The 26,103-nt window shown below is 39.5% G+C and overlaps 1 protein-coding gene and 2 gene segments (V, D, J or C); all 3 read left to right on the top strand.

Annotated features, from left to right (window-relative positions):
* LOC309399056 (uncharacterized protein) overlaps positions 1-16,588 on the top strand; it is a gene marked incomplete at its 5' end in the record, with an annotated part of 30,332 nt that extends 13,744 nt beyond the window's left edge. The window contains 7 exons of the mRNA XM_081966522.1: positions 2,865-2,887; positions 2,975-3,322; positions 4,541-4,557; positions 5,332-5,443; positions 5,881-6,200; positions 12,089-12,125; positions 16,042-16,588. Of these exons, the coding sequence (XP_081822648.1) occupies positions 2,865-2,887; positions 2,975-3,322; positions 4,541-4,557; positions 5,332-5,443; positions 5,881-6,200; positions 12,089-12,125; positions 16,042-16,361 (1,177 nt within the window). The 3' untranslated portion in view covers positions 16,362-16,588. The remainder of the gene's footprint in view (positions 1-2,864; positions 2,888-2,974; positions 3,323-4,540; positions 4,558-5,331; positions 5,444-5,880; positions 6,201-12,088; positions 12,126-16,041) is intronic.
* LOC309399272 (immunoglobulin lambda-1 light chain-like) overlaps positions 1-22,625 on the top strand; it is a 145,329-nt gene extending 122,704 nt beyond the window's left edge. The window contains exons 3-4 of the V gene segment in view: positions 19,133-19,168; positions 22,022-22,625.
* The window catches only part of LOC309399270 (immunoglobulin lambda-1 light chain-like), a 205,068-nt gene that overhangs the window by 176,170 nt on the left and 2,795 nt on the right, over positions 1-26,103 (top strand). Inside the window, exon 3 of the V gene segment in view lies at positions 24,796-24,832.

Here is a 26,103-nt window from a genome sequence, read left to right as displayed (position 1 = left end):
ATTTAATATTTTAATTTCAGTATGTAGAGGAAGCTGTTTCGTAGGTAGATAAGTTGATAAGTTGATAAATGATGGAAGATGAGAGAGAGACACAGAGACAGAGAGAGAGACACAGAGAGATGATGATGGATGGATGGATGAGAGAGAGAGAGAGAGAGAGACAGAGGATAGATGGCTGGAAGGAAGGAAGAAAAGAAGATAGATAGATAGATGATAGGTAGGTAGGTAGGTAGGTAGGTAGGTAGGTAGGTAGGTAGGTGGATGAATAGATGGATGGATGGATGGAAGATAGATGGAAGATAGATAGATGGATAGATGGATGGATGGATGGATGGATGGATGGATGGATGGATGGATGGATGGATGGTAGACATATCCCTTAAATCTATAGAAAAATATAGGATAGGTTTTAACATTGTCCATACCTAGTACATGTCAATGTTTATTGGTATGTCATTCCTTGAAGAATTTGGTCAGCCTACTCAATTTTCTGCAATTCAAAAATAAGAAAAAAATCAGACCTTTTTTTAATACCGAATACTGTCCAGATGAGAGATGAGCACTGCCCCCTAGAGTCAGGAACGACTAGCACATATGTGCAAGCGAAACCTTTATCTTTATCCTTCATTTTTTTTAAAATTGTATTGGTAAGGTGGGCAAATTGGCTATATATATTCACAAATGTTCATTTCGTTTCATGATTTCCAGTTTGGGCTATATATAGTCACAAAGGTTTATTTGATGGGTTTTTTTTTCCTTTAAAAAGATCTTTTCTTTTCTGTTTGTCTTCTGCTAAGCAAAAGGTGTTTATTCCCCAGGGATCATTTTTAGTATCCGGGTAGCAGAAGACTTTTTCACTTCTCTTTTTCTCCCTAAGTGGCTTGGGAGCATTAGAAATAGCCTCCACATCTGAGCTCTACTAGTAACTGGGAGCCTTTTTTTTAAATCCTTGCCATTTTCAATCCTCTGTTTTATTTGGGGGAAGATCAAAGATGAAAACTGTCCTTGGCATCTCTTTGGTTCTGCTGCCATCTTCAGGATTTCTCCAGGGCAGGAAAAATTTGAGATGAGCATGTAATACTATTCAGAACCATCAGATGGGGATGTGAACCAAGCTTTCAACAAACTGCATTCAGTTTTGGTCCCCATGATGTCAAAAAGATGTGGAGACTCTAGAAAGAGCGCAGAGAAGAGCAACAAAGAGGATTAGGGGAATGGAGACTAAAACATATGAAGAACCGTTGCAGGAACTGGGTACGTCTAGTTTAATGAAAAGAAGGACTAGGGGAGACATGATAGCAGTCTTCCAATATCTCAGGGGTTGCCACAAAGAAGAGGGAGTCAAACTGTTCTCCAAGGCACCTGAGGGTAGAACAAGAAGCAATGGGTGGAAACTAATCAAGGAGAGAAGCAACTTAGGAGAAATTTCCTGAGTTAGAACAATTAACCAGTGGAACAGAAGTTGCCTCCAGAAGTTGTGAATGCCCCAACACTGGAAGTCTCTAAGAAGATGTTGGATAGCCATTTGTCTGAAACGGTACAGGGTTTCCTGCCTAGGCAGGGGGTTGGACTAGAAGACCTCCAAGGTCCCTTCCAACTCTGCTATTGTATTGTATAAACTGTTTGCTGCTTTATGTCCATATGAGGACTAGAAGGAGAATGATTAGGGCGACATGACAGCAGTCTCCCAATATCTTGGGGGCTACTAAAGAGTCAGCCTATTCTTCAAAGCACCTGGAGGCAGAACAAAAAGCAATGGATGGAAACTAATCTATGAGCTAAGCTCCAAAGTTCGCTGTTAACAGCGTTGCTAAAAAAAAAAAAAAGCACTGCACACCCGAACAACTAGACACAAGGACAGTTTTTCCCCAAATGCCATCACTCTGCTTAACAACTAATTCCCACAACACTGTCAAATAATGTACCAAGACTATATTACTATTATTCTTCTCTTCCTTACTAGTATCTATCTCTTCCCACTTATGATTATAACCATGTTCCTTGTATCTTTCCATTTCTATTGTTTTTATTTGTTTCCTAATACGATGTGATAGCCTATTAGTAACCTATGACTATCACTAAGCGGTGTATCTTTTTATTCTTGATGAATGTATTTTATTCTCCTTATGTACACTGGGAGTATACGCACAAAGACAAATTCCTTGTGTGTCCAATCCAGTGGGATCCGGTGGGTTCTGGATCCCATTGCAACTGGTACAGTCACACTTGGCCAATAAAGAATTCTATTCTATTCTATTCTATTCTATTCTATTCTATTCTATTCTATTCTATTCTATTCTATTCTATTCTGTTCTATTCTATTCTATTCTATTCTTATTCATTCTATTCTATATTCTATTCTATTCTTATTCATTCTATTCTTATTCATTCTATTCTTATTCATTCTATTCCATTCTTATTCTACTCTACTCTACTCTATTATTCTATGTTCTAACCCCACATCAGTTGACTAAATCCAAATCCCAAATGAGATCCAGTCACCTTCATTGTCTGATCCATGGACTAGTCTCTATGCTTGTTGTGATGCTTCAGTCCCTTCTAACACAACAAAGCATTCCATAATTGTGCTTCAGTGATCAAGACATCAAAAATATATGTCTCACCAGAAAGAGAGAGAAGCAGCCAACCAAATTAGGGGGAGAAGCATTCAACCTCAATATCTCAGGAGCCATTCAAGTACGGTAGCATCTCATTAACATGAAGGAGGAGTTTTACTTCTCCACCAAAACAAGCAAGATGGATATAAAAGACAAGGACGCACAATATCCTCTCCATGGTGGATCTGTTTACTGTTCTTCTGGGCCACCAAACTTCATCAACATGTCCTGGGCTCTTCTCCTTAGTCTCTTGGTAGTGTGGGGAGAAGGTGAGGTCATGTTACGTGGAATTGCTTTCCAAGGGCCGCAACTCATGAACGGAAAGCGCGTGAAACTTTTCTCTTGTTTTCTTCTAGGAGCGACTTCGCAAAGTGTGGTGTCTCAACCTCCGACAGCCTCGGTGTCCCCAGGAAACACGGTGAAACTGGCCTGCACCTTGGGCAGCGGTGTCAGCATCGGCAGCTACAGGATGTACTGGTACCAGCAGAAGCCTCCGAGCTCTCCGCGTTTCCTCTTGCACTTCCATACGGATTCTGACACGGGCCACGGTTCTGGAGTTCCTTCTCGATTCTCTGGTTCTAAAGAAACCTCCACCAATACTGCTTATGTAACCGTTTCTGGAGTTCTGGCCGAGGACGAGGCTGATTATTACTGCGCTATCTGGCACAGCAGCACGTTCCACAGTGGTACCTTCGGATGGAGAAGTGAGACAAAAACTCTCCTTCCCTTTGAAAATAACTACCGTATTTTTCGGAGTATAAGACGCACCAAGATTTTGAAGAGGCACATTTTTTAAAAAAAAGTTTTTGCGCTCTGCAGACCTCCCCAAAACGGCCCGTTTTTTTTGCCAAAAAAAGGGGCATGCATAACCTTTAGGAGGCTTGTAGAGTGCTCCTGGGGGCTGGGGGAAAGGGCAAAAACGAGCAAGAAAACAACCCGTTTTTCGCTCATTCTTGCCTTCCCCAGCCCCCAGAAGCACTCTGGAAGCCTCCTAAAGGCTGTGCATGGTCACTTTTGCAAAGGGGGTGGGGTTTCGGAAGGCCATAAATGCTGTATTCAGTGTATAAGACGCACCCAGATTTTCACCCTCTTTTTTCAGGGAAAAAGGTGCGTCTTATACTCCGAAAAATACGGTATGTATCTTCTTTTTCCCATACCACAAAAACGCATGCCAACCTAGTTGCAGATCATGTGCCTCCAATGTCAATAACTGTTAGATACTTGCTTCAACCATAGTGGTTTCCACCAAGGTCCTCTGTTCCGGCGGGAACAGAGGTTTAATCTCATTGGCCAAAGGGTCTGACAGCTCCCTATAAAGGGGCTGCTATCAGACTCAACCTTCGCTGGGTTGTTCTTACTTGTTGTAGTTTAATAAAGAGCTGTTGTTGCCTTTAGCCTTGTGTGCCTTTCCATTACCCGATCTAACCATAACTTTGTTTTCCTCAACGTAATCCAGTCTTTCATCCATGACAGTGCCGCTGCTTGATAATATATTTCCCAGTTTGGGAGTCCGAACCCTCCTCTGATTCTTGCAATCCTGTAGCATTTTTATGTTAATTCTTTGTTTTTTCCCCGTGCCATATACATTGCGCTATTATTTTTATTAAGAGTTTCAAAATATTTTTTTTTCTAACTTTATCGGTATCGTTTGAAATAAAAACAGCAACTTTGGTAATATATTCATCTTAATTGTGGCTATTTTAGCCTTTAAGGATAATTGTAGATTTTTTCATTTCTCCAAGTCTAACTCAATTTGTCTCCTTCCCATTTCTATGGCCTGGTGCTTCTGAGTGAACCATTGAAGTCCATTCAAGATCTTCTCCCTCTGAACCAGGGTTGGGATTCAACTGGTTCGGACCAGTTTGGGCGAACCGGATGTTAATTTTAATCTGGTTCACTCCCTCCCAGAACTCTCCGCGCAGTGCATTCATCATGCCAGGTAAGTACAGGGCCCATGCGGAGGCTCTGGGAGAACACAAAACGGGCCTACCGGAAATATCGGAAGTCCAGAAACTGGTCCGTTTCCAGCCTCCAGAGTCCGGGAGAGGCCATTTTCGCCCACTCAGAGGCTCAAGAAACACCTCCAGAGCTTCGGGAGGGCAAAAATACCCCTCACCCTCCCACCGTGATGCAGGAAGCCGATTTGCAGAGATCGGCCTGGCAGCTCTCCAAGCCAGATAAGGTCTGTGACTGTAAATCCTCCTTTGAAAGACTTTGCTGGATGTGAATGAGCAGAATTCACATTCAATTCACAAAAGGTTTTTTTTTTTTTTGTCGGGACAAGGAGTTTGCTTCATGCTCTTGGGAAGCCTCGGTCAGAGAACTGAGAGAGACGAGATGGTGATCAGGTCAGATTCAGCACTGATTAGACAGTAGGGAGGTTTAGATAAGAACCTCTTACTCAGCAGAAGTTGGCAGACCTCTAGCAGCTAGGAGAACCTCCGTTCTTTGTGGCAAATCATTGTCTTGCCAGTTCTGGTCCAGTTCCTTCAGGGGAAACAAAGCAGTTGAGAACTAAACAAGGGGGAAAAAACCTTGACAATGCTGACAGCAGATACCCTGAGAGACACCACAAGTGTGAAGAGCATTCAACCCAAAATTCTGCCTTTAAGCATCTGAAGAGCATTCAAGCAGCACCTGATTAGCATAGAGGAGGAACTGAAAGTCTCCACCACCTTGTACAAGCAAGGTATAAAGGACAACAACATGCAAGATATTCTCCTGGGTGAATCTTCTTGGTTTCTTGTCTCCATTAGGGCCACCCGATTACATCACCATCATGTTCTGGGCTTCATTTCTGAGCTTCTTGGTATTGTGGGGCACAGGTAAGGTCCAAGTACAGAATAAGAGAGTTGGGAGTGACCTTGGAGGTCTTCTAGTCCAATTCCCTGCTCAAGCAGGAGATCCTATCTCATTCTGGACAACTGGCTGTCCAATCATTTCTTGAAAACCTCCATTGATGGAGCATTCAGAACCTCTGGAGGCAAGCTGTTCCACTGGTTCATTGTTCTCACCGACAGGAAATTTCTCCTTCGTTCTAGATTGGATCAGTCTTTGACCAGCTTCCATCCCTTGCTTCTCCTCCTCCCTCCGGTGCTTTGGAAAATAGATTGGCACTCTCTTCTCCTTGACAGTCCCCCAAGTACTGGAAGATTGCTATCCTATCACCCCCCTAGTCCTCGTCTTCATGCTCAGCTGCCCAGAGACACTGCAGCTCACGGTCAAGTGGAGTGTTAACAATTTTCTCTATTTATTTTTCCAGCGTCAACCTCATCAAGTCTGGTGTCTCAACCTCCGTCAGCCTCAGTGTCCCCAGGAAACACGGTGAAACTCGCCTGCACCTTGGGCAGTGGCATGAGCATTGGAAGCTACAGGATACGTTGGTACCAGCAGAAGACTTCAGCTCCTCCACGTTTCCTCTTGCACTTCAACACAGATTCTGACAAGGGGCAAGGTTCTGGAGTTCCTTCTAGATTCTCTGGTTCTAAAGAAACCTCCACCAATACTGGTTATTTAACCATTTCTGGAGTTCTGGCTGAAGACGAGGCTGATTATTACTGCGCTATCTGGCACAGCAGCACGTTTCACAGTGGTACCTTCGGATGGAGAAGTGAGACAAAAATCATCCCTCCTGTCTCTACAGCTGGCAGCTTCTAAAAAGCAAAATCTCACTTTGGATTTGTTTTTGTTTTCTTCTTCAGCTGCAGAGCTATCTCTAGCAACTAAAAGTTTTTCGAATTCAGTTCTACCCCTTTCTTCCATGTTCTCATATTATCAGCTGCCCAGAATCGCTCTTATCAGTGAGATGGGTGGCATAGAAATGTAATGAATAAATAAAATAACAGAATAATAGAATTGGAGGAGATCTTGGAGGTCTTCTAGTCCAACCCCCTGCAAAATGTCACTGTTTAACGCGTTCAATCCAACTCACTCTGACATTCTTTATTTTAAAAATAAATAAATACATAAGGGAGGAAGCAACCAGATTGGCTTGTATATAGTCACAAATATTGATTTGATGAGTTTTTCTTTCAAGATCTTTTTTTTCTTTTTCCCTTTCTTTGTTGTTTTTGCTAACAAAAAGGTGTTTATTCCCCCTGTGGCCATTTTTAGCATCTGTGTAACAAAAGACATTCTCACTTCTGTTTTTCTTCTTAAGTGACTTGTGAGCATCAGAAATGGTTAGCAACAGTCTTCACCTCTCAGCTCTGCTGGCAGTCACGCCTTTTCCTAATCCTCTGATTTATTTGGCAGAGGAAGAACAGAAAACCAAGCTGCCTTTCACATCTCTTTGGTTCTGCTGCCATCTTCAAGATTTCAGGAGCCGGTTGCAAAAAAAGACAGCGGGAAATTTAAGATGCGCATGCGACATCATTCCGTACCACCAGAGGGGGATGTGACCCAAGATATGAGCATTACACTTGATGCTTTGAAAAACAACAGAAAAACCTAATTTTGCCAGCAGATGGTGAAATAGGTCAAGAAGACACCAACTCAAGATGTTCAGTGCCCAAGAAGCTGCTTAAATAACCACGTAGAACAACAGTTCTACAGAGCAGGGGTCTCCAACCTTGGCAACTTTAAGACTTCTGGACCTCAACTCCAGAATTGAAGCCCACAAGTCTTAAACGTTGCCATGGTTGGAGACCCCTACTACAGAGGAATTACTGGGTCTCTCATTTGTACTTCTACAACTGTCTGGTTTGATGCAACCACCAAATAGTTCAGGGTTTCTTTAATTTAGCTCTTTTCACATTTTTACATTGGCATCCTTCAGTCTCATCCTTCAGCATCCTGCTCTGGAAAGAGGTCAGAGCTGGAGTGTCCTCTCCAGAGCACGAGGCCTGGGTAGATTAATATGGAGGATAGACTGTTACCCAAGCAGCATATTCCCTCTCTCCAAGTCGCTGAAATAGTCCAATGGAATGGCAGAGACGATACGATCGGTTCCAGCTGCGTCGCAGGAGTTACTAGAACATGGCTGTACACAGTCATGAACTGCTTCCGGGACTCCGGCTCCAGATTTTGCCTCGAGGTTGACTCCGGAAGCTTTTTCCAGTAGTGGATGGAGCCACAAGACAGTGGAGGTTTGTCATCGGAGTTTCCCTTCTCCTAGAAGATGGTCCTGCCGCTTTATCTGCCATTGGGGCGTAGAGCCCTCTTCCGCCTTCAAGACCGTTGACCGCCTTCTCCTGTAACCCTGGAATGGGGCCCTTACGAGGTGCTCCCAGCCGGGCCAGCTGGACCAAGGTTTTTTAAGGAGGTGTTACTCCTCCATCACTCACCCTTCGTCCTGGCTTGTGACAGGCAGTGCCTGGCTTCCCAAACGTTGGGCCCAGGATGGCGGGTTTCTTTTCACCTTCATTTAACATTAATCACCCAAATCTCAGTTTGAGTAGAAACCAATCAATGTTCTGAAAGGAAATCATAATCCAAATCTAATCACTGGCGTTTCCCTATTACTGAACTTTTTCTGCGGTGTTCAAGGGAGAACTGTGTTTATTTATTTATGCTTTAACAATTTACTGAAAGTTGCACCTTTCTTTTTTTTTTTCCTGAAGTGTGTTGTGTTGTTCTTTGGGAACTATTGTTGTTCCAGAGAAATATGGGGTGAAATCAACTTACGTTTGCTACCGGTTCGCAAATGTGAGTGCACTTTCCGCAGACACGCAAGACCTTCCGCGCATGCGCAAAGCATCAAAAACGGGATGTGAGGCTATCCGGGTGGGTGGATGGAGCCTGCCAACCCTGCTACCAGTTCACCCAAACTGGATAGAACTGGCTGCATTTTACCACTGGTTTTATATGTTTGGATGTATGTACATATCAGGGGTGGATTCCAGCTTCTTCTACTACCAGTTTGCTCAGGGACACGCTTCGGACACATGCACACATTTGATGCATGCTATGCACGCATGCACAGTAGGTAAAAAATGCTTCTGCTCATGCGCAGAAGCAAAAAAAAACAAGATGGCACCGTCGATGGAACCATTTTGGGGGGCGGGGGTGGTGGTGGTGGCCAGCCAAGTTGCTACCTCCTTCTCTGAACTGGATCGTACCTGTAAGAACCCACCTCTGGTATGCATGTATGTATGTATATAAACTAATCAAGGAGAGAAGCAATCGGGAATTAAGGAAACATTTCGAACAATGAAGACAATTAGCCAATAGAATAACTTGCCTTCAGAAATCGTTGTGCACTCCATCACTGGAGGTTTTTAAGAAGAGACTAGACAGTCACATCTGAAATGGTATAGATTCTCCTGTTTGAGCAGGGGGGAGTGGATTAGAAGACCTCCAAGGTGCCTTCCAGTTCTGTTTTGTTCTGTTCTGTTCTAATATATTAATATATAACAACTTAAACAAATTGTTGTAAATATTAGCAAATGTAATCAGATCAAGCTGAATTGATTGGTCTTCCCTCAAGTGAGTAAATGATCTATCTATCTATCTATCTATCTATCTATCTATCTATCTATCTATCTATCTATCTATCTATCTATCTATCTATCTATCTATCTATCTATCCATTTATATCATCTATCTATCTATCTATCTATCTATCTATCTATCTATCTATCTATCTATATCTATATCTATCTATCTATCTATCTCTATATCATCTATATCTATCTATCTATCTATCTATCTATCTATCTATCTATCTATATCTATATCATCTATATCTATATCTATCTATATATCTATATCTATATCTATATCAATATCTATCTATCTATCTATCTATCTATCTATCTATCTATCATCTATCTATCTATCTATCTATCTATCTATCTATCTATCTATCTATCCATTTATATCATCTATCTATCTATCTATCTATCTATCTATCTATCTATCTATCTATCTATCTATCTATCTATCTATCTATCATTTATCATCTATCTATCTATATAAAAGAATCCTCTTGGGCATTCCTATATCGTAAAAATGGTAGAATTCTCTCTAACTCGACTTTTCTTTCCAGAAGTAAGGGTACAAATATGGACATACTCTAATTTCCTGCCCTGGGCAGAGCTTTGGCTTGATGGCTTACAAGTCTTCTCCAGTTTGGGTTTTAACAATGAATGTTGACCTCTAAGGAAATCTCAACCTCCTCCTCCTTTTTTCAAGGCACAACAGGACTTTCTGGTTTTTCTTTGAAGATGTTTCGCTTCTCATCCAAGAAGCTTCTTCAGCTCCTTTAGGACAACCATGACCTGGATGACTGAGGATCTCCATAGGCATCTAAGGAAATCTATTTCAGCATGTGGGGTGTGTGTTAATAACCACCCAAATTTCCCCAGCTTTCACTCTTTAGCCACCAACTGTACATCACTGGCAGATGTTTGGGCCACAAAGAGGAAGGACTTCAGTCCTTTCCCCACCTGAGGACAGTTGGACAGAAAATGCAAAGTCATGTGGTAAGAAAAACGATTCTCTGTGGTTTCCGGAAATGTCAGATGCATCTGAGGAACGTTGGATGCTGAAGGGTTACCAGATGCCTTCAGAAGTGGAGAAGTGGAGAAGGGAATAACCGAAGCTTCTTGTGTACGGATTGGGATTGACGTCGAGACTACATCGATCACATAGCTTTCTCCTCCTCCTCCTCCTCCTCCTCCTCCTCCTCCTCCTCCTCCTCCTCCTCCTCCTCCTCCTCCTCCTCCTCCTCCTCCTCCTCTGATGGTTTTCATGGAAGCCTTGATGGATCTTCTGGATGGGGAGAAAATGGGGTTGCCATTTTGAATCACTTTTCTCTTATGGATATCTTACCAATGTGAAGCAAAGGTGACAGGAATACAAACAGGTTGCCATTCTCTTTTTTAAGCCATTATTTTTAGGTGCGATGCCATTCAGGTGAAGCCCTGCCAAGATACATCGATGTTTTAATCGGATTTACAACGAAACACCACACAACACTCCAGCTTTTATAGTCTGCGTTTATAATTGTACCTGGATTTTGATTTGTCTCTGTTTCTATTCCTCAAATTGTCCTTTTTCTGCAGTCACTAAATATGCCTCCATATTTAAAGCAGTTTCAAGGCAATTTTCTTTCTTTACATTTACTTCCCTAAAGCTTTATCCTACTTCTGGATATATATTGGGCCTCCATTGATCTTCCTAAAATCTCTTATTTGTGGATAATGCCATTTTGGAGATAAAAGAACCAGCTTTTGGAAAAAAGGAGAAGAAACAAGCTCTAAATGGATTATAATTTTTCCCAATCAGAGAGCAAGCCCAGTTCGAGGGGGAAAAAAACCATTTCCCTGCATCAAAAGAGAATTGTTGCGTTTTTGGATTAATGTCCAGGAATCTATTCAACATGTCCTCTCTTACTTTAAAAAAGAAAGTTTTCATATGTAAGTTCCCTTGGACAAAATGGATGAGCTTTATTTCAGTGTCTTCTCTGCTTCTACCATTAATCTGTCAAAGATGGTATAAAGGAAACCCTTCTGTTTGGTCAAATATTTGGAATGGTTCTGGATGATATAAGACAGGTAAAATCCTGGATGAGAGCACCTTAATTCTTCTGATTCAAAAACATCAAAGAACATTCATGGTGGAGCTGGAATTCAGGTAGGAAGGGAAATGGTTTCCCTGTGGTTTTAATCTCTCTTCTGTTGTTATGGCTAATGGTTACAGTCTAAATTATTTACCTGTGATGATATTTTAAGAAACCAGCGACATCGTTTTATTCCTAAAACCAATTGCTATTCAGCAAATATTTGAGAATGGAAGAGCCGTATCAAGGACGGGTTGAAGAGAGTGTGGAATTCATGGACATTTGTGGAAATAGTTTATTATGCAGTATTGTATGGCCATTACTTGCTTAGGTGGTAAAGGAACTTGAGTGATAGACAGTCTTTAAAATGCAGGCACAATTATTTTCCAAATGTTTCTGGATTGTATGATGAGGATATGTTGAAGATGTTATCCATTCAGTCATGTCCAACTCTTGGTGATTATATGGGCCAAGTCTCTGCACATCATCCAATCTTGTACTTAGTGTTGTACACAGAACTCTCAAATAGATGAAATAATGTACAAATTTTCGATTCAATGACTGAAACATTTGAGAATGGGAGAGCAGTATTGATGATGGGTTGAAAAGAATGTGGAATTTGTGGAATTCAATGGCCGAAACATTTGAGAATGGGAGAGCAGTGTTGATGATGGGTTGAAAAGAATGGAATTTGTGGATTTTTTTACTTGGAAACCACTTCTGGACTTTTTGCTTGAGGCGGAAAATAATAAAACTTTGATTTGGGGTTATTTTCCCAAATGTTGTACTTATATAATATTTTGATAAAATAATAAAAATTTTGAACTAAAAATATGGCAAAATCTATATTCCCTACAAAGTGAGTGATGGATAAAAAAAATAAAACCCCAAAATAAAATCCAAGAGCAGAAAGCAGAAGTAAACTGCTCTAGGAAATATTTTTTGTATGGATGTTACTCACTGTGTGCTTATCTTCGGCGGTGGAACCGATCTGTCAGTCACAGGTAAGTCTCTTTCAAATGCTGATACAATTGTTTTCCAACAGTTTTTGATTTTAATTTGTGTCGTTTGTTCCTCACCAGTCTTTGCCTCAAATGAAGCGTCTTCGATATAGCTTACATTTTTTAAAAAAATGCTTCGGTTTTCTCTTTCATGTTGTATAAAGAACTCTCAACTAGACAAAATAACGTAAAGAATTTTGATTCCATGACCGAAATATCTTAGAATGGGGGAGCAGCGTTGATGATGGGTTGAAAAAAATGTAGAATTTGTGAAATTTCGTGGAAACAGATTACATTTTGAGAGTTCCTTGCCTTGGTGAGAATTCCCTTAGTGGGACAAATTGCAAAGAGCTTCGGTAGAATATGCTACCTAGTTGCCTGCTAGTTCAGAAAAATGTGAATATACAATGGGGTCTGTCGAATGAGTAATCTTTCCAAAACGAATTGTGACTTTGAAAAAAGATCCAGGATCCAACTCAAAACAGCAAACTCGCAAAAGTTGATGGCATTTAGCAGAAATGGCTAAATTGACTGCTCTGCTTAAAGAAAAGAACACAATTACTTTTGTTTCTGTTTGGAAACCCCTTCTGGACTTTTCGCTTGAGAGGGAAAGAAATCAAACTTTGATTGTGGGTTTTGCTGATTAGATAGCTTTGTTGTTATAGAAATGGCTGGATTATATTATTGTATAAATACATTTTAAAAATTGAGGTTTGATGCTATTATCTTAATCTACTGCACTGAAAGGAGTTGGAAGTCAATTCTTTGTTTTTTCCCCCCTGTTTCTCTCTTGGACTACACTTTTATCTTCCCTTCTGCTTATATTATATTTTTCATAAACTAAATTTCAAACTCAAAAAATGACAAAGTCCATATTCCCTACAAAGTGAGCAATGGACTTATAAAAAAATAAAAAAAGCCCAAAATAAAATCCAAGAGCAGAAAGCAGAAGTAAACTGCTGCAGGAAATATTTTTTGTATGGCCGTTACTCACTGTGTGTTTATCTTTGGTGGTGGAACCGATCTGTCAGTTACAGGTAAGTCTCTTTAAAATGCCGATAGAATTGTTTTCCGACTGTTTTTGATTTTAATTTGTGTTTGGGTTTTTTTCTCACCAAATAGTCTCTGTCTCAAATGAACTTTTTTTTAAAAAATGCTTTGATTTTCTCTTTCCTGTTGTATAAAGAACCTTCAGATAGATGAAATATAAACTACTAAGAGAAGAATAATTATTCAAGTGATCTGACTATTTGTGTTCTTAACCACTTTCCCCAAGGTGTTACATTTCTGTCCCCTAAAAAGCATGCTAATCTGTGCTTATTGTGTTTAATACTTTATTTTTCACTGCCCTTTTCAGGAAAAAAAACAAAATCCAGGTGATGGTTATGTCAAAATGTCAAGCTTATTGTTATGCTTCACTATCTTGCTTTATTTGCACATGGTTGATGTAGCTCATAGATAATTTAAAAACAGAATCGTATCAAATCATGGAATGATTGTTCAGAAAATAAATGCGGGAAAGTACATTTAAACAAGTCCACATAAGAAAAATAGGGAAAATGTATCAAATCTCTTTGATCTCTTTGTGTTTCTATGTGTGGTGTGGTGTGTGCTGCAAGACATTAGAAATGTGAGTTTCCATGCGCTATCTGTTTTTAAGGCAAAAGTCAGAGGCAGGATTTTTTGCGGGGGAATAGGAAAACAGAACTTGCACCCTTTTGAAATAATCATTTTTTTCTTGTGCTTTAATGTTTAGATGTCTTTATCTCATTGCAAAAATTCCTTCTGCTCATTTCTACAGATCTGAATGAATAAATAAATGATCTGAATGAATAAATAAATGATACAAGTCTAGCACTCACATTCTAGATAGATAGATAGATGATAGATGATAGATAGATAGATAGATAGATAGATAGATAGATAGATAGATAGATAGATAGATAGATAGATAGATAGAGATAGATGATAGATGATAGATAGATAGATAGATAGATAGATAGATAGATAGATAGAGATAGATGATAGATGATAGATAGATAGATAGATAGATAGATAGATAGATAGATAGATAGATAGATAGATAGATAGATAGATAGATGATAGTGATAGATAGATAGATAGATAGATAGATAGATAGATAGATAATAGTAGATAGATAGACGATAGTGATCGATAGATAGATAGATAGATAGATGATAGATAGATAGATAGATAGATAGATAGATAGATAGATAGATAGATAGATAGATGATAGATAGGATCTGTGACTAATATTATGGTTCATTGGTTTGAGGTATATCATCTTAAAAATCATCTGAAAACATTATTTACATAATATTAGTACCTAACAATAAATCGAAATATATTGAAAAGGATGCATTGCTTGGTAATTCACTAATCATAAGCAGAACCTTTGGATCCTTTTTAAAAAAATCATCTTAAAAAATGAATCTTCATATTTGTTTTATTTTGGAAGTGGAAAGGGATTTTTTATGAATAGAAGTGACATTTCACAAGGAATAGAATAACAGAGTTGGAAGGGACCTTGAAGATCTTCTAGTCCAACCCCCTGCTTAGATAGAAAACCCTACACCCCTTCAGACAAATGGTTATCCAACATCTTCTTAAAGACTTCCAGTGTTGGGACATTCACAACTTCTGGAGGCAACTTGTCCCACTGATTAATTGTTCTCACTGTCAGGAAATTTCTCCTTACTTCTAGGTTGTTTCTCTCCTTGATTAGTTTCCACCCATTGCTTCTTGTCCTGCCCTCAGGTGCCTTGGAGAATAGTTTGACTCCCTCTTCTTTGTGGCAGCCCCTAAGATAAAAAGAGATAAAATGAAGCATAGGACAATTTGAAGCTAGAGAATTGGAAAATTGCCTGCCAAAATTGCAAATGGACTAAAATCAGGTTGAATTACCTCTGTTTGGTTTGCTTTTCTTGTTTTGTGTTGTTTTAATTTTAATCTTCATTTTGCTTTTTAAAAAATCCATAGATAAAAGGTGAGGGAAGTCTGACTTGGCAAGAGATAATAAAGTGCACAGTTAAAAGAATAACAGAGTTTTTCTTACTGATTAATGGTCAATAGTGGTGATCAGAATTTTCTACCTATTCCCCATGCTCAAATCGACTCTTAACCCCATTAGGGGAAATATCTGTTTTCTTTTTGTCTGAGATAAGTAACCAATATTCCTTTGCTTTAAAAAACCAACAAACCTGGAATCAGGTAGGGACTTCCCGAGTGTTTAATTAAATCTGGAACACTGGATGAGGAAGATAGTTAATCTATCACTGTCACACCCCTTTTGTCATTCTTAACAACCACACTTTAGGTCCCTGATTTTAAAACCCAGTACAAACTAGCAAAGGAATGCAAAGTTTTATACAGATTTTGTCTGGATTACTTGTGGGATATTGGACTATGTTTATGCTCCCTTTTCTTTCATGATAAGAGTTGAAATTAGACAGGTCCGAAATTCTGTAACTTTAGTTAGTATTGTGTTCCATTGTTTTGTTGTTAGTTGCTTGAGGCAAGAAGTTCCTCAAAACACCAATTCATTAGAAGAGCCATGGTGGGGCATCTAGGAAAACCCAAATCGGAAAGCTTCAAGGTTTTCCCCACCCAGTTGAAAGTTCAAGACCCTGCCCCAACACCCAAAAGTCCATCAAATGGTCCAATCAGGGGATGAAGATTCCTCCCATCCACATCCACCCAGGTGCAGGGATAAAGTGACCTTGACTTTCTGAGAAGGAATGTCATTATGGCTACACATCTTCCAAGCTCCATACCATCCCTCCTCCCAATTTCCCATGCTAACTATGTTTGAATATGTGGCAGGCTTGAGGCCCTATACAACAATGGATTCCAAGCCTGACAGCTGTGTAGAACTTCATGAGATCTTCCTCTCTTCCAGGTCTGCCCCCAGCATCGCCTTCAGTGCAAGTCTTTGCTCCTACCAAGGAAGAAGTCAGTGGCCAGAACCCTTATACTGCCGTGTGTCTCCTGACTGGCTTTCATCCACCTGTTTTCGCCCTGCAATGGAAGGGGGATGATAAAGTGATACGATCTGGAGTGGAGACCACCAAAGCCAGCAAGCAAGGTGACAAATACCTTGCCAGCAGTTACCTGAGATTGAGTGAAGCTGACTATGGAAAATATGAGACGTTCACCTGTGAAGTGACACATGATAGGAAGACCATTGCGAAGACTGTGCCAAAATCTGGAAGTTGTTAACTCTATGATGAGTTCCTTTCCTGCCATCAGGAATGAGAAAAGAGTCCCATCTGCTGGGGTCTCAAACATTCTTTCCCAAACGTAGTTTGATCAATAACACCTCTTTCTATCCCATGTAGTTACATCCTTTGTATCCCCTCCACACCTTCGCCCTTCAAATCAATCCCCCCTCACCTTTGACCTGTTATATTCTACTGTCAGCAATGAATAAAGATGGATGTATTTCATTTGTGTGATTCATCAAATTTATCAAGAATACAGGGCTGTGTAAACCTGCCTACCTCGGTGGGGGGTGGGGTGGGTGGGGGGAATGGTCTCTTTTCAAGATCCTATTTCACACAGTTAGCCACATTCAATGGGGGGGGGGATCAGGTCTGATTCTCTTGAGGATTTCAGGAAGTATCATTGGGTTTTGGATTCCTACATGGGTGTTGCATTAAATTCATACATGAATTGTTCTCAAGTTTGAAATGAAAAAGCCTTGTTCTTTAGTAGTAATGCTGGAAGATTTGGGAAGATATCGGATCATAGAGGTTCTTCCAATAACTCTAACCAGCTCTCCTTCTGATATCAATATTGGACATCTCAGTCATATTATCTCTCTATCTCTCTATCTATCATCTATCCATCTATCCATCCATCCATCCATCCATCCATCCATCTATCCATCTATCTATCTATCTCTATCTCTATCTCTACATTATATCTATCTATCTATCTATCTATCTATCTATCTATCTATCTATCTATCTATCTATCTATCTATCTATCTATCTATCTATCTATATCTGTCTATCTATGGTTTGAAGAATCTGCCTAGGCCTCCCAATTCTTTTCAAATCTATAAATCACTTTTGGTCCAACTTTAGACTCAAAGGTTGCCTTTCCACCTCCTCAGGAAAAGTCCCTGGAAGAATATCTGAGATCTTAGAAGATCGTGTCCCTATACTCTCTATACATAAATGCTTGTTTTACCATTTATCCCAGTTTTTCCATAAAAGGGCACATTCTAAATAACATCACACTACCACCAAAGAGCATTGCGCATGGAAGCAGAATGGATTGATATTCAGGAAACACCTAGATATCCCAGAATCCTTTGAAATCTATGAATCACTTTAGGCCTTAATTGCAGAGGCTCAGTAGTTGGCTCACTCAAGGAGTGAAAAAACAAACAAACCCTGGATCAGAGTTGAGGTCTTAGAAGATGTTGTACATTATCTCTCCATATGTCAAAATGTATTTTACAACCCACTGAAATTTCCACGGAAGTATACATTCTAACACAGGAGACGGTGGCTCAGTTTGGGGGTTCGAATCCCTAGCGCCATGTAATGGAGTGATCTCCCATTACTTGTCCCACCTAGCAGTTCGAAAGCATGTAAAAATCCAAGTAGAAACATAGGGACCACCTTTGGTGAGAAGGTAACAGCGTTCCATGAACCTTCCGAGTTTAGTCATGCTGGCCACATGACCACGGAGACGTCTTCGGACAGAGCTGGCTCTTCAGCCTTGAAATGGAGATGAGCACCGCCCCCTAGAGTCAGGAACGACTAGCACGTATGTGCGAGGGGAACCTTTACCTTTATCTATACATTCTAAAGGCCATCACAATGAACCCTTCCAAATCTCCACTCCAGGCAGAATATTGACACAACCCTCTTATATTTATGGTTAAGGATACCTGCAGATGAGCAGGTAGAGAATCTCTAGTCTTCCAGAAAAACCCGTCCTAGGAATTCAAGTAGGAATTGAATTCATTAGAAGACAAAAAAGGATGACGTAGATGAAAGGATGAGGTAGACAAAAAAGGATGCCGCACTAGGAGGAGACTATGATGGGGGAACTGGATTGGCACCAGAATCGAATTCATTAGGAATTCAATTGATAGACTTGAATAGAACCAGGCATAATCCATAGTCTAGGGTCTTCTTGGAAGCGTTCCTTCATATAAGGCATCCTGAGAAATACGAAGCTCTCTATCCCACATGATTCACTGAGCCTTCAACCTCAAAGATATTCTGAGGGAGTCACAATGAGAAAAGGGTCACTTCTACTCAACACTATTGTTAATGGTGGACTACAGAAATCATAATTCAGCAATCAAGCAGAACTTCAAGAACACATCCAATGCATTGAGTTAAATTCATCAGAAAAAATAAGAGCTCTTCAGTAACCTGTCACACTCCTTAAACATAGTTTATATTTACAAAACTGGCAAAGCTGCAAGACATCTGAGGGTTTTTCTCATAATCTAGAAGGAATGAAAGTTCTCATCTACCATCTGCCTGCATCCAGAAAGGAATCGCTTCAAGAATGGAAGTTCTTGAAGGACCTGCGCGCTTTCTAAATCACCATCAGGTCCTCCTTTCACGACTCCGAAAACGGATCATTGGGTGTTTTTTTTTCTCCCAAATTGCATTCCATGAGAGTTAAGGAACTTGAAACGACCGTTTGAAGGACACCACTTGTTCAGGGGTCAGCAACCTGCGGCCCTGGAGCCGCATGTGGCCCTTTCATCCTTCTGCTGCAGCTCCCTGTCACTGATCGGTTCCACAATTGATAGGTTGGGACAGGTAGACAAAAAAGGATGCCACACTAGAAGGAGACTATGATGGGGGAACCGGACTTCCAGTTGGCTCCAGAATTGAGCAGAGGGCTTCCGGTTAGGACCTTTGTGGCTCTTTGAATCTTTAAGGTTGCCGACCCCTGCTCTACCTGAAGAACCTCAAGAGAGTGCAGGTTTTTGTACAGCTGTGTATCACTGTGGTGGGTGTTCGGAGGAGGAACCCAACTAACCGTCACAGGTAAGTCAATGAATTGATCCCAAATCTTTCTTTCGAAGTGTGATATTTCCATGCTTTCATCTTTTTCCACTTCTTTCCCTACTTTGACTCCATGCATTTGGATTTTAAGGTTGCTTTTGATTCAACAATGATGTTTCCCCCCCCCCCCCCCAATGAGAACTGAACGTTTAGACCAGGTCAGGAAAACTGGATTTAAATCTATATGATTTCATTTTCCCTGTTTGCAGATACACTTTGATTTTCATGATCAGGGTTAATGAGATCTTGAGAAATCTCACTGGGGGCTAATTTTATCCTCCGGCGTGGTTTTTCTGTGGATTCAAAGAAACATTTGTATTGTGTTCTCTTCAATTGAACTGAATGGGATTGGCTGAATGTCCGATTTTATCCCTCTCTGTTTAGATTTCTGAAGCAGAATTAAGTAAGCCAAAGGATGACACGTTGTCAATCTGATCCTTTGTTTTATCATTTGGTTTTTAAAAAGTCTCCATCCTCTTTCAGCCTCTGAAAGACAAGACACAGATCTCAATTTTCTGTCGTCAAAATTATATTAAAATGTTGGAATGTCTGATCAACCATTCATCATTCATTCCAATGGCCAAATCAGTCAGTGCAGGGAGTTCAATCTTTACTTCATATCTTGATTTTTTTTTCTTCTTCGTTTTTTTCTCCTGTTTTATTTTTTTTATTCAAGTTTTTGGTAGTCACTCAGCTCCAATGGACTCTGCTGTGATTTCCCTTTGATTGGAAAGGGATCCACTACAGAATCTACTACTAGATCTAGGGTTAGATTTAGAGATATGGAGGTCGCTGCTGTCCAAATTACGTACCCCCACCTTTACAAAAATATTCAGATTCAGCCACAACCAGGGAAAATGTTGCAATGATATAAGCATTTTTAAAAATATAATAAGTGGAGTGGATAGCCAGCACCATAATTAAGAGGGGACCGTTTTTCGATGGATCAAATTTGCAGAAATGGATCTGTGAATGAACCTGCATTTCTCATTTGGAGAAAGAGGGGGATCCTTTCCTAAACAACCTTCAAAGGGGTAAATGAATATGATATGATTGTGAAGAAAAGAGAAGTGGGTATCTAACCAACGTGTTGGATTTCCAACTTTCGTTTCGGGAAGATATAGGGAGGTTTGGTTGAATTGTCTTCTCCTATTTTATCCAAACTAATAACATCAACTACTTTGTATCAAACCATAATTCTTATTTAGTCTCTACAAAATGTAGAAATTGGGATAAGACTTCAATTCCAATTATTTTACACAAAAAGTAGCATAATATGCAAGTAAAGGATTAGAACGTTTCCTATTATCTCGTTTGCAGATGTTCAGAATTTTGCTATTTTTCTCCCACATGTGTTAAACAAATGATAAAAATATTAAATCCGAAGTATTTCTTTCAGAGGTTAACTTGAGATAGTGCCCTGAAAAAATTGATTAACTGAGTGGGGGGGAAAGAGTAACCTCACAAAGTTGACTTTGTGAGGGATATCTGCAAGAAATGTTTCTTGTGGCATGTGTGTCATATGTATTCTTTTAATTCAGTGTCTTGGAATGAGGAGATCAGAAGAACATTTCATCAACAATTGGCTATGGGAATCTACTCACAATGAGTTTTCAAATCGTCTCTCTTCCAATTGGAATCTAACATAAATTGGAGATCTCTAAGATGTTCTCCACAAAAGAAATCGGAGTTAGGAGATTGGAACGCATTTTCTTTAGCATTGAGTCTAAATGCTCTTAGAAAGTTCTGTTGACATGAAACTCCACTCTAAACATTTAATCCATTGAGTTTCAGTGTTTCTGGAAAGTTGGTTTGACATCAAAGCGAGGTATAATTTCCATGAAACTCAACTCTGTTCCTCCCCTTTAATTCTTTTGTGCAGTAAAAATGTGTTTCATAGGGAAAAAAAATTATGTTTCAGCCCATATGGTCAATGATTCCCACATGAAGAAGGAAACCTCACTATATTCAGGAACAAAAAATAAGTTAGCTCTCTTCCTCTCGCTGAAACTCACACATGTAGAGAGAGAAAACAACATGGGATATGCAATATTAACATACAGAAGGCTCATCTTCCTTCTGTCCTGGTAGAACAAAAAAATTAAACAACTCGAATTCATAATTGGTACAGTAAAATTATTTGCAAGCTGTACTTCTCCTTAAGGCATGCTTTTGCTCAGAAGTTGTCTTGATACAGCCTCCTTTGTCTTCTACAAAATGCAAAGAAAAATAAGATAATCAAAATGTTTTTCTAAGAAGAAGAATTTTGAGAAGTAACTTCCTGCAGATATTCAGATATTTCTAGGTGCAAATCTCACTGCAGGAAATCTCACTCTGATGTAAAGAATGTCACAGTTCACAGAACTAACTACAAAAATTTGGGTAGCTTGGCTACAATGGGAGATCAAATCACTCAATATCAATTCTTCACATTAGAGTAAGATTTCCTGCAAGGCCCCACCTAGGAATATCATGGATCTGCAGGGGAAGTACTTTTCAAAGTTATCAAACCAAATTTGATTATCAAATCAAAGATTTATTTAGGATCCAAGACCAAACAATAGGAATCCCTTTTGTCCAATGTATAGAATAGCCCCTCTGGTGTTATGATTACCTTCAGAATGCAAAGGAAGTCAACCAAACATCTCCTCCAGGTTTTTAATAATGTTTTTCTCTCTCTTAAGAAGTGGGTTTTGTGATTCTTGCCATCTGACCAATGCATTATCTTGAGAAATTTTGCCTATGTATACATTTATCAATCGAGTTACTCTATCAATGTTGCGTTGAAGTTGTAAGATGCTGCGTAGAACTTCATGACATCTTCCTCTCTTCCAGGTCAGCCCACAGTATCGCCTTCGGTGCAAGTCTTTGCTCCTACCAAGGAAGAAGTCAGAGGCCAGAACCCGTATACTGCCGTGTGTCTCCTGACTGGCTTTCATCCACCTGCTTTCGCCCTGCAATGGAAGGGGGATGATAAAGTGATAGCATCTGGAGTGGAGACCACCAAAGCCAGCAAGCAAGGTGACAAATACCTTGCCAGCAGTTACCTGAGATTGAGTGAAGCTGACTATGGAAAATATGAGACGTTCACCTGTGAAGTGACACATGAAAGGAAGACCATTACAAAGACTGTGCCAAAATCTGGAAGTTGTTAACTCTATGATGAGTTCCTTTCCTGCCATCAGGAATGAGAAAAGAGTCCCATCTGCTGGGGTCTCAAACATTCTTTCCCAAACTTCTCCTGACAACAAACAGGAGGAAAGTGTCCCTTTTCTCATTCGTTCTTTCCTAAGTTGAGCTTTATCCCTAATGTCTCTTTCTATTCCAAGTAGTTACACCCTTTGTATTCCCTCCATGCTTTCATCCTATGAATCCCTCCCTCCCCCTTTGATCTTTAAGAATCTACTGTCAGCATATTAATAAAGATGAATTTATTTCATTTGTGTGCCTGTTGCATTAAATCTATCAACAATATGGAGCTGTATTAAGCTTCCCTATCTCATGGGGGGAAATAGTCTCTTTCCAAGATCCTATTTCACACAGTTAGCCACATTTAATGGGGGAGAATTTTAGGTCTGATATCAAGAATCATCATTGGGTTTTGGATCCCTGTATAGGTGTTGCATTAAATTCACACATGAATTGTTCTCAAGTTTGAAATGAAAATGCCTTGTTCTTTAGTAGTAATGTTAGCAGATTTGGGAAGATATGAGATCATAGAGATTCTTCCAATAATTCTAAGCAGTCCTCCAGCTATTATCAATATAGGATTAGGTGGAATGGGACATTTCAATCCTATACACTATATTTATCTATCGATCTATCATATTTCTTCTATCTATCTATCTCCCTCTCTCTCTCTCTCTCTCTCTCTCTCTCTCTCTCTCTCTCTCTCTCTCTCTCTCTCTCTCTCTAATATCTCTCCATCTATCTATCTATCTATCTATCTATCTATCTATCTATCTATCTCTATCTAGCTATCACCTATTATCTATCAAACTACCTGTCATCTGTGTGCTCTCTCTCAAGTCATCACGTATAAAAATACAGTCCACCATTAATTCATGTAAAAAGTGGCATTAGAAACATATATAAAAGGAAGAAATCCTATAAAGTTAACAATTCCTGGAAGGATCCAAGCAAGACTAGAAGTCAACGTTTGGCCAACCACCTTGATGTTGGTTCATTTAATAAGAATACTTCCATCTCTTCATCCTGACTGGTTATCGGGTTCAAGAATTGGTGTTTAAGCTCTGATTTTGACAGCTCAAGTCCAGAGGACATTTTAAATAGATTCAACCTCTAGGGTTGACCAAGTACATATCCGATTGTCATATGAAAGAAATATCAATCAGCTGTCAGTAGGGCAGACTCTACCTAGGAACCCCACGTACAGAGACCAAGTTAATGGTTTCCATGGGTCGGTTGCACATTCAAAGTTATTTGGAGATGATTATTGTTCCATTGGCCAGGTTGAACTTGTTTAAGTCTTCACAAGATGCTTTTCTACCATTCTTAAGAGTAAATTCCTCATTTTCTGAGGACAAAATATAAAGGAGGGAAAAGGAAACAACATTTAAGGAACCACCTTAATATCCCAGATTCTTTTCACCTCTAAGAATCAATTCAAATCCAACTGCAGTGGCTCAAACATTGCCTTTCCACTCATTCAAGAAAAAATCCCTGGATCAAAGTTGAAATCTTGGAAGATATTTACCACTTCTCTATATTTCAAAACCAATTTTACATCCTATCCCAGAAATTTCATGAAAGGACACGTTCTAAAGGTCATCACATAGCCACAATGGGGCATTCCAAGTCTTCATACTAGCCATAATAATAATAACATCATGAAATGACCTCTTATATTTACAGTTAAGGTATCTTGCATATGAGCAGGTAGAGAATTGTAACTCATCCAGAAAAATCTCAGGTGTCCTTATTAGAAAGTTCAACAGGTAGATCTGAATACCAGCAGGCATAACCCATGGTCTAGGGCCTTCTTGGAAGTATTCCCAAAATAAAATGTCTTGAGAAATTGAAAGCTATCTATCCTGCATAATTTCAAGCTCAAGGACATTTACAATCAGAAAACAGGTCCATGTTTGGTGAATCTACTCAACAGGCCTAGGGTTTCCATTCATCAAAAACAGAAAGAGCATAGACAAAACTTCAGTACCTAACAAAGTAACTTGTCACACTTCTTAAACATAGTTTAAATTCACAAAACTGTAAATGCTGCAGACACTTGAGCTTCTTTCATACAACGCAATCTTGAAGAAATAAAGGTTCTCATCTACCATCTGTCTGTATCCAGAAAGCAATCATTTCAAGAATGGAACTTCTTGGATGACCTAAGATCTTCATAAAAAACCAACAGGCCCTTCTTTTAACACCTCCAAAAATGGTCTATTGCCTTTTCTTCCAAAATGCATTCCTTGGGACTGAAGAAAATTGAAATATCCATGTCAAAGACATCAGCTGTTGTTTGATCTCCTGTCCTGTCTTAATATGAAACAGAGGTCTACTGTTTTCTCTCTTTAATATCTCTGTGACTTTTTTTGCTATGAAATGATATCAGGTTTTTGTATAGCTATGCATCACTGTGGTATGTCTTCGGAGGAGGAACCCAACTGACTGTCACAGGTAAGTCAATTAATTGACCTCTAAACTTTCTTCCTGAATGTGGTATTTTCATTTTTCCATCTTTTATCTCGTCTTCACCTACTTTGACTCCTTGCGATTTGATATTACGGTTGCTTTTGATCCATCGAGGATAATGTTTTTCCATAAGAACTGAACATTGAGACCAGGTCAGGACAAGTTAATTCAAATCATCTTTGTTGTTCACTGAGATCTCGAAAAATCTTACTTAGGGCTACTTTTACACTCAGGAGTAACTATTCTTTGGGTTAAAAAAAACTGAGAGATTAATTTGTATTATAATCTTTTTAACGGAACTGAATGAGGCTGATTGAAAGTTTGATATTGTCTTTGTGTCGTTATATTTTCACGGTAAGTAAGCCAAAGAATGATATGATATATTATCAATACAATACATTGCTTGATTGTTTGGTACTCAAAACATCCCATCTTCTTGAGAGATAAGGCAGAAACGATTCATAAGTATCGGGGTCATATTTTTTTAATCTAACCTCATCAAAATTGCATAGGAATGTTGGAATGTTTGATCAACAGTCCATTGTTCGTTCCGAAATCAATCCATGTAGGGAGTCAAATCTTCACTTCATATCTTGAGGTTTTCTTGTTTTATTTGTTCAAGTTTGCTACAGCTCCAACTCTAATGGACTCAGGGCAGTGATCTCCCTTTGATTGAAAGGGGATCTGCAGCAGGATCTAACATTAGATCTCTGGTTAGATTCAGAGCTATGTTGATGATTATCTAAATTATGCACCTCAGCCTTTCAGAAAAATATTCAGATTCTGCCACCAAGTTAGGAGGAATGCTTCAGCCTTAAGATGTGAGTGTCTCTCAGATTCTGTGCATAAGTGATGTCGTATAGATATGATGTGTGATATTAAATAAATAGCATATGGATCCAGGGAGATACCAGGCACATTCATTTCTCTTTGGCTCAAGTTTGCAGAAATGGATATTTGAATGAACCATCAATTTCTCAGGTAGTGGGGGGGGGGTTCCTAAAGAACCTTAAAAGGGGGTTAATGAATGTGGTGTGATTGTGGAGGAAACAGAAGTAGTATTAATCCCCCGTGGTGGAATGATTGTCTACCCAACTTTCATTCCAGCAAGTCCTACAAGAGTTTGGTCAAATTGTCTTTTCCGATTTTGTCCAAACTAATAAATTCAACCACCTTCCTATCAACCATAATTCTTGTTTCTTCCCCTAAACATCCCATTGGGATAAGCCTTTAAATTCAAACCATTCATCTGAAAT

The sequence above is a fragment of the Natrix helvetica genome (assembly GCF_964273705.1).
Source record: "Natrix helvetica genome assembly, chromosome: 14".
Lineage (NCBI taxonomy): Eukaryota > Metazoa > Chordata > Lepidosauria > Squamata > Natricidae > Natrix > Natrix helvetica.
Note: the sequence above shows the minus strand (reverse complement) of the source record. Positions and strands in the feature narration are given on the sequence as shown.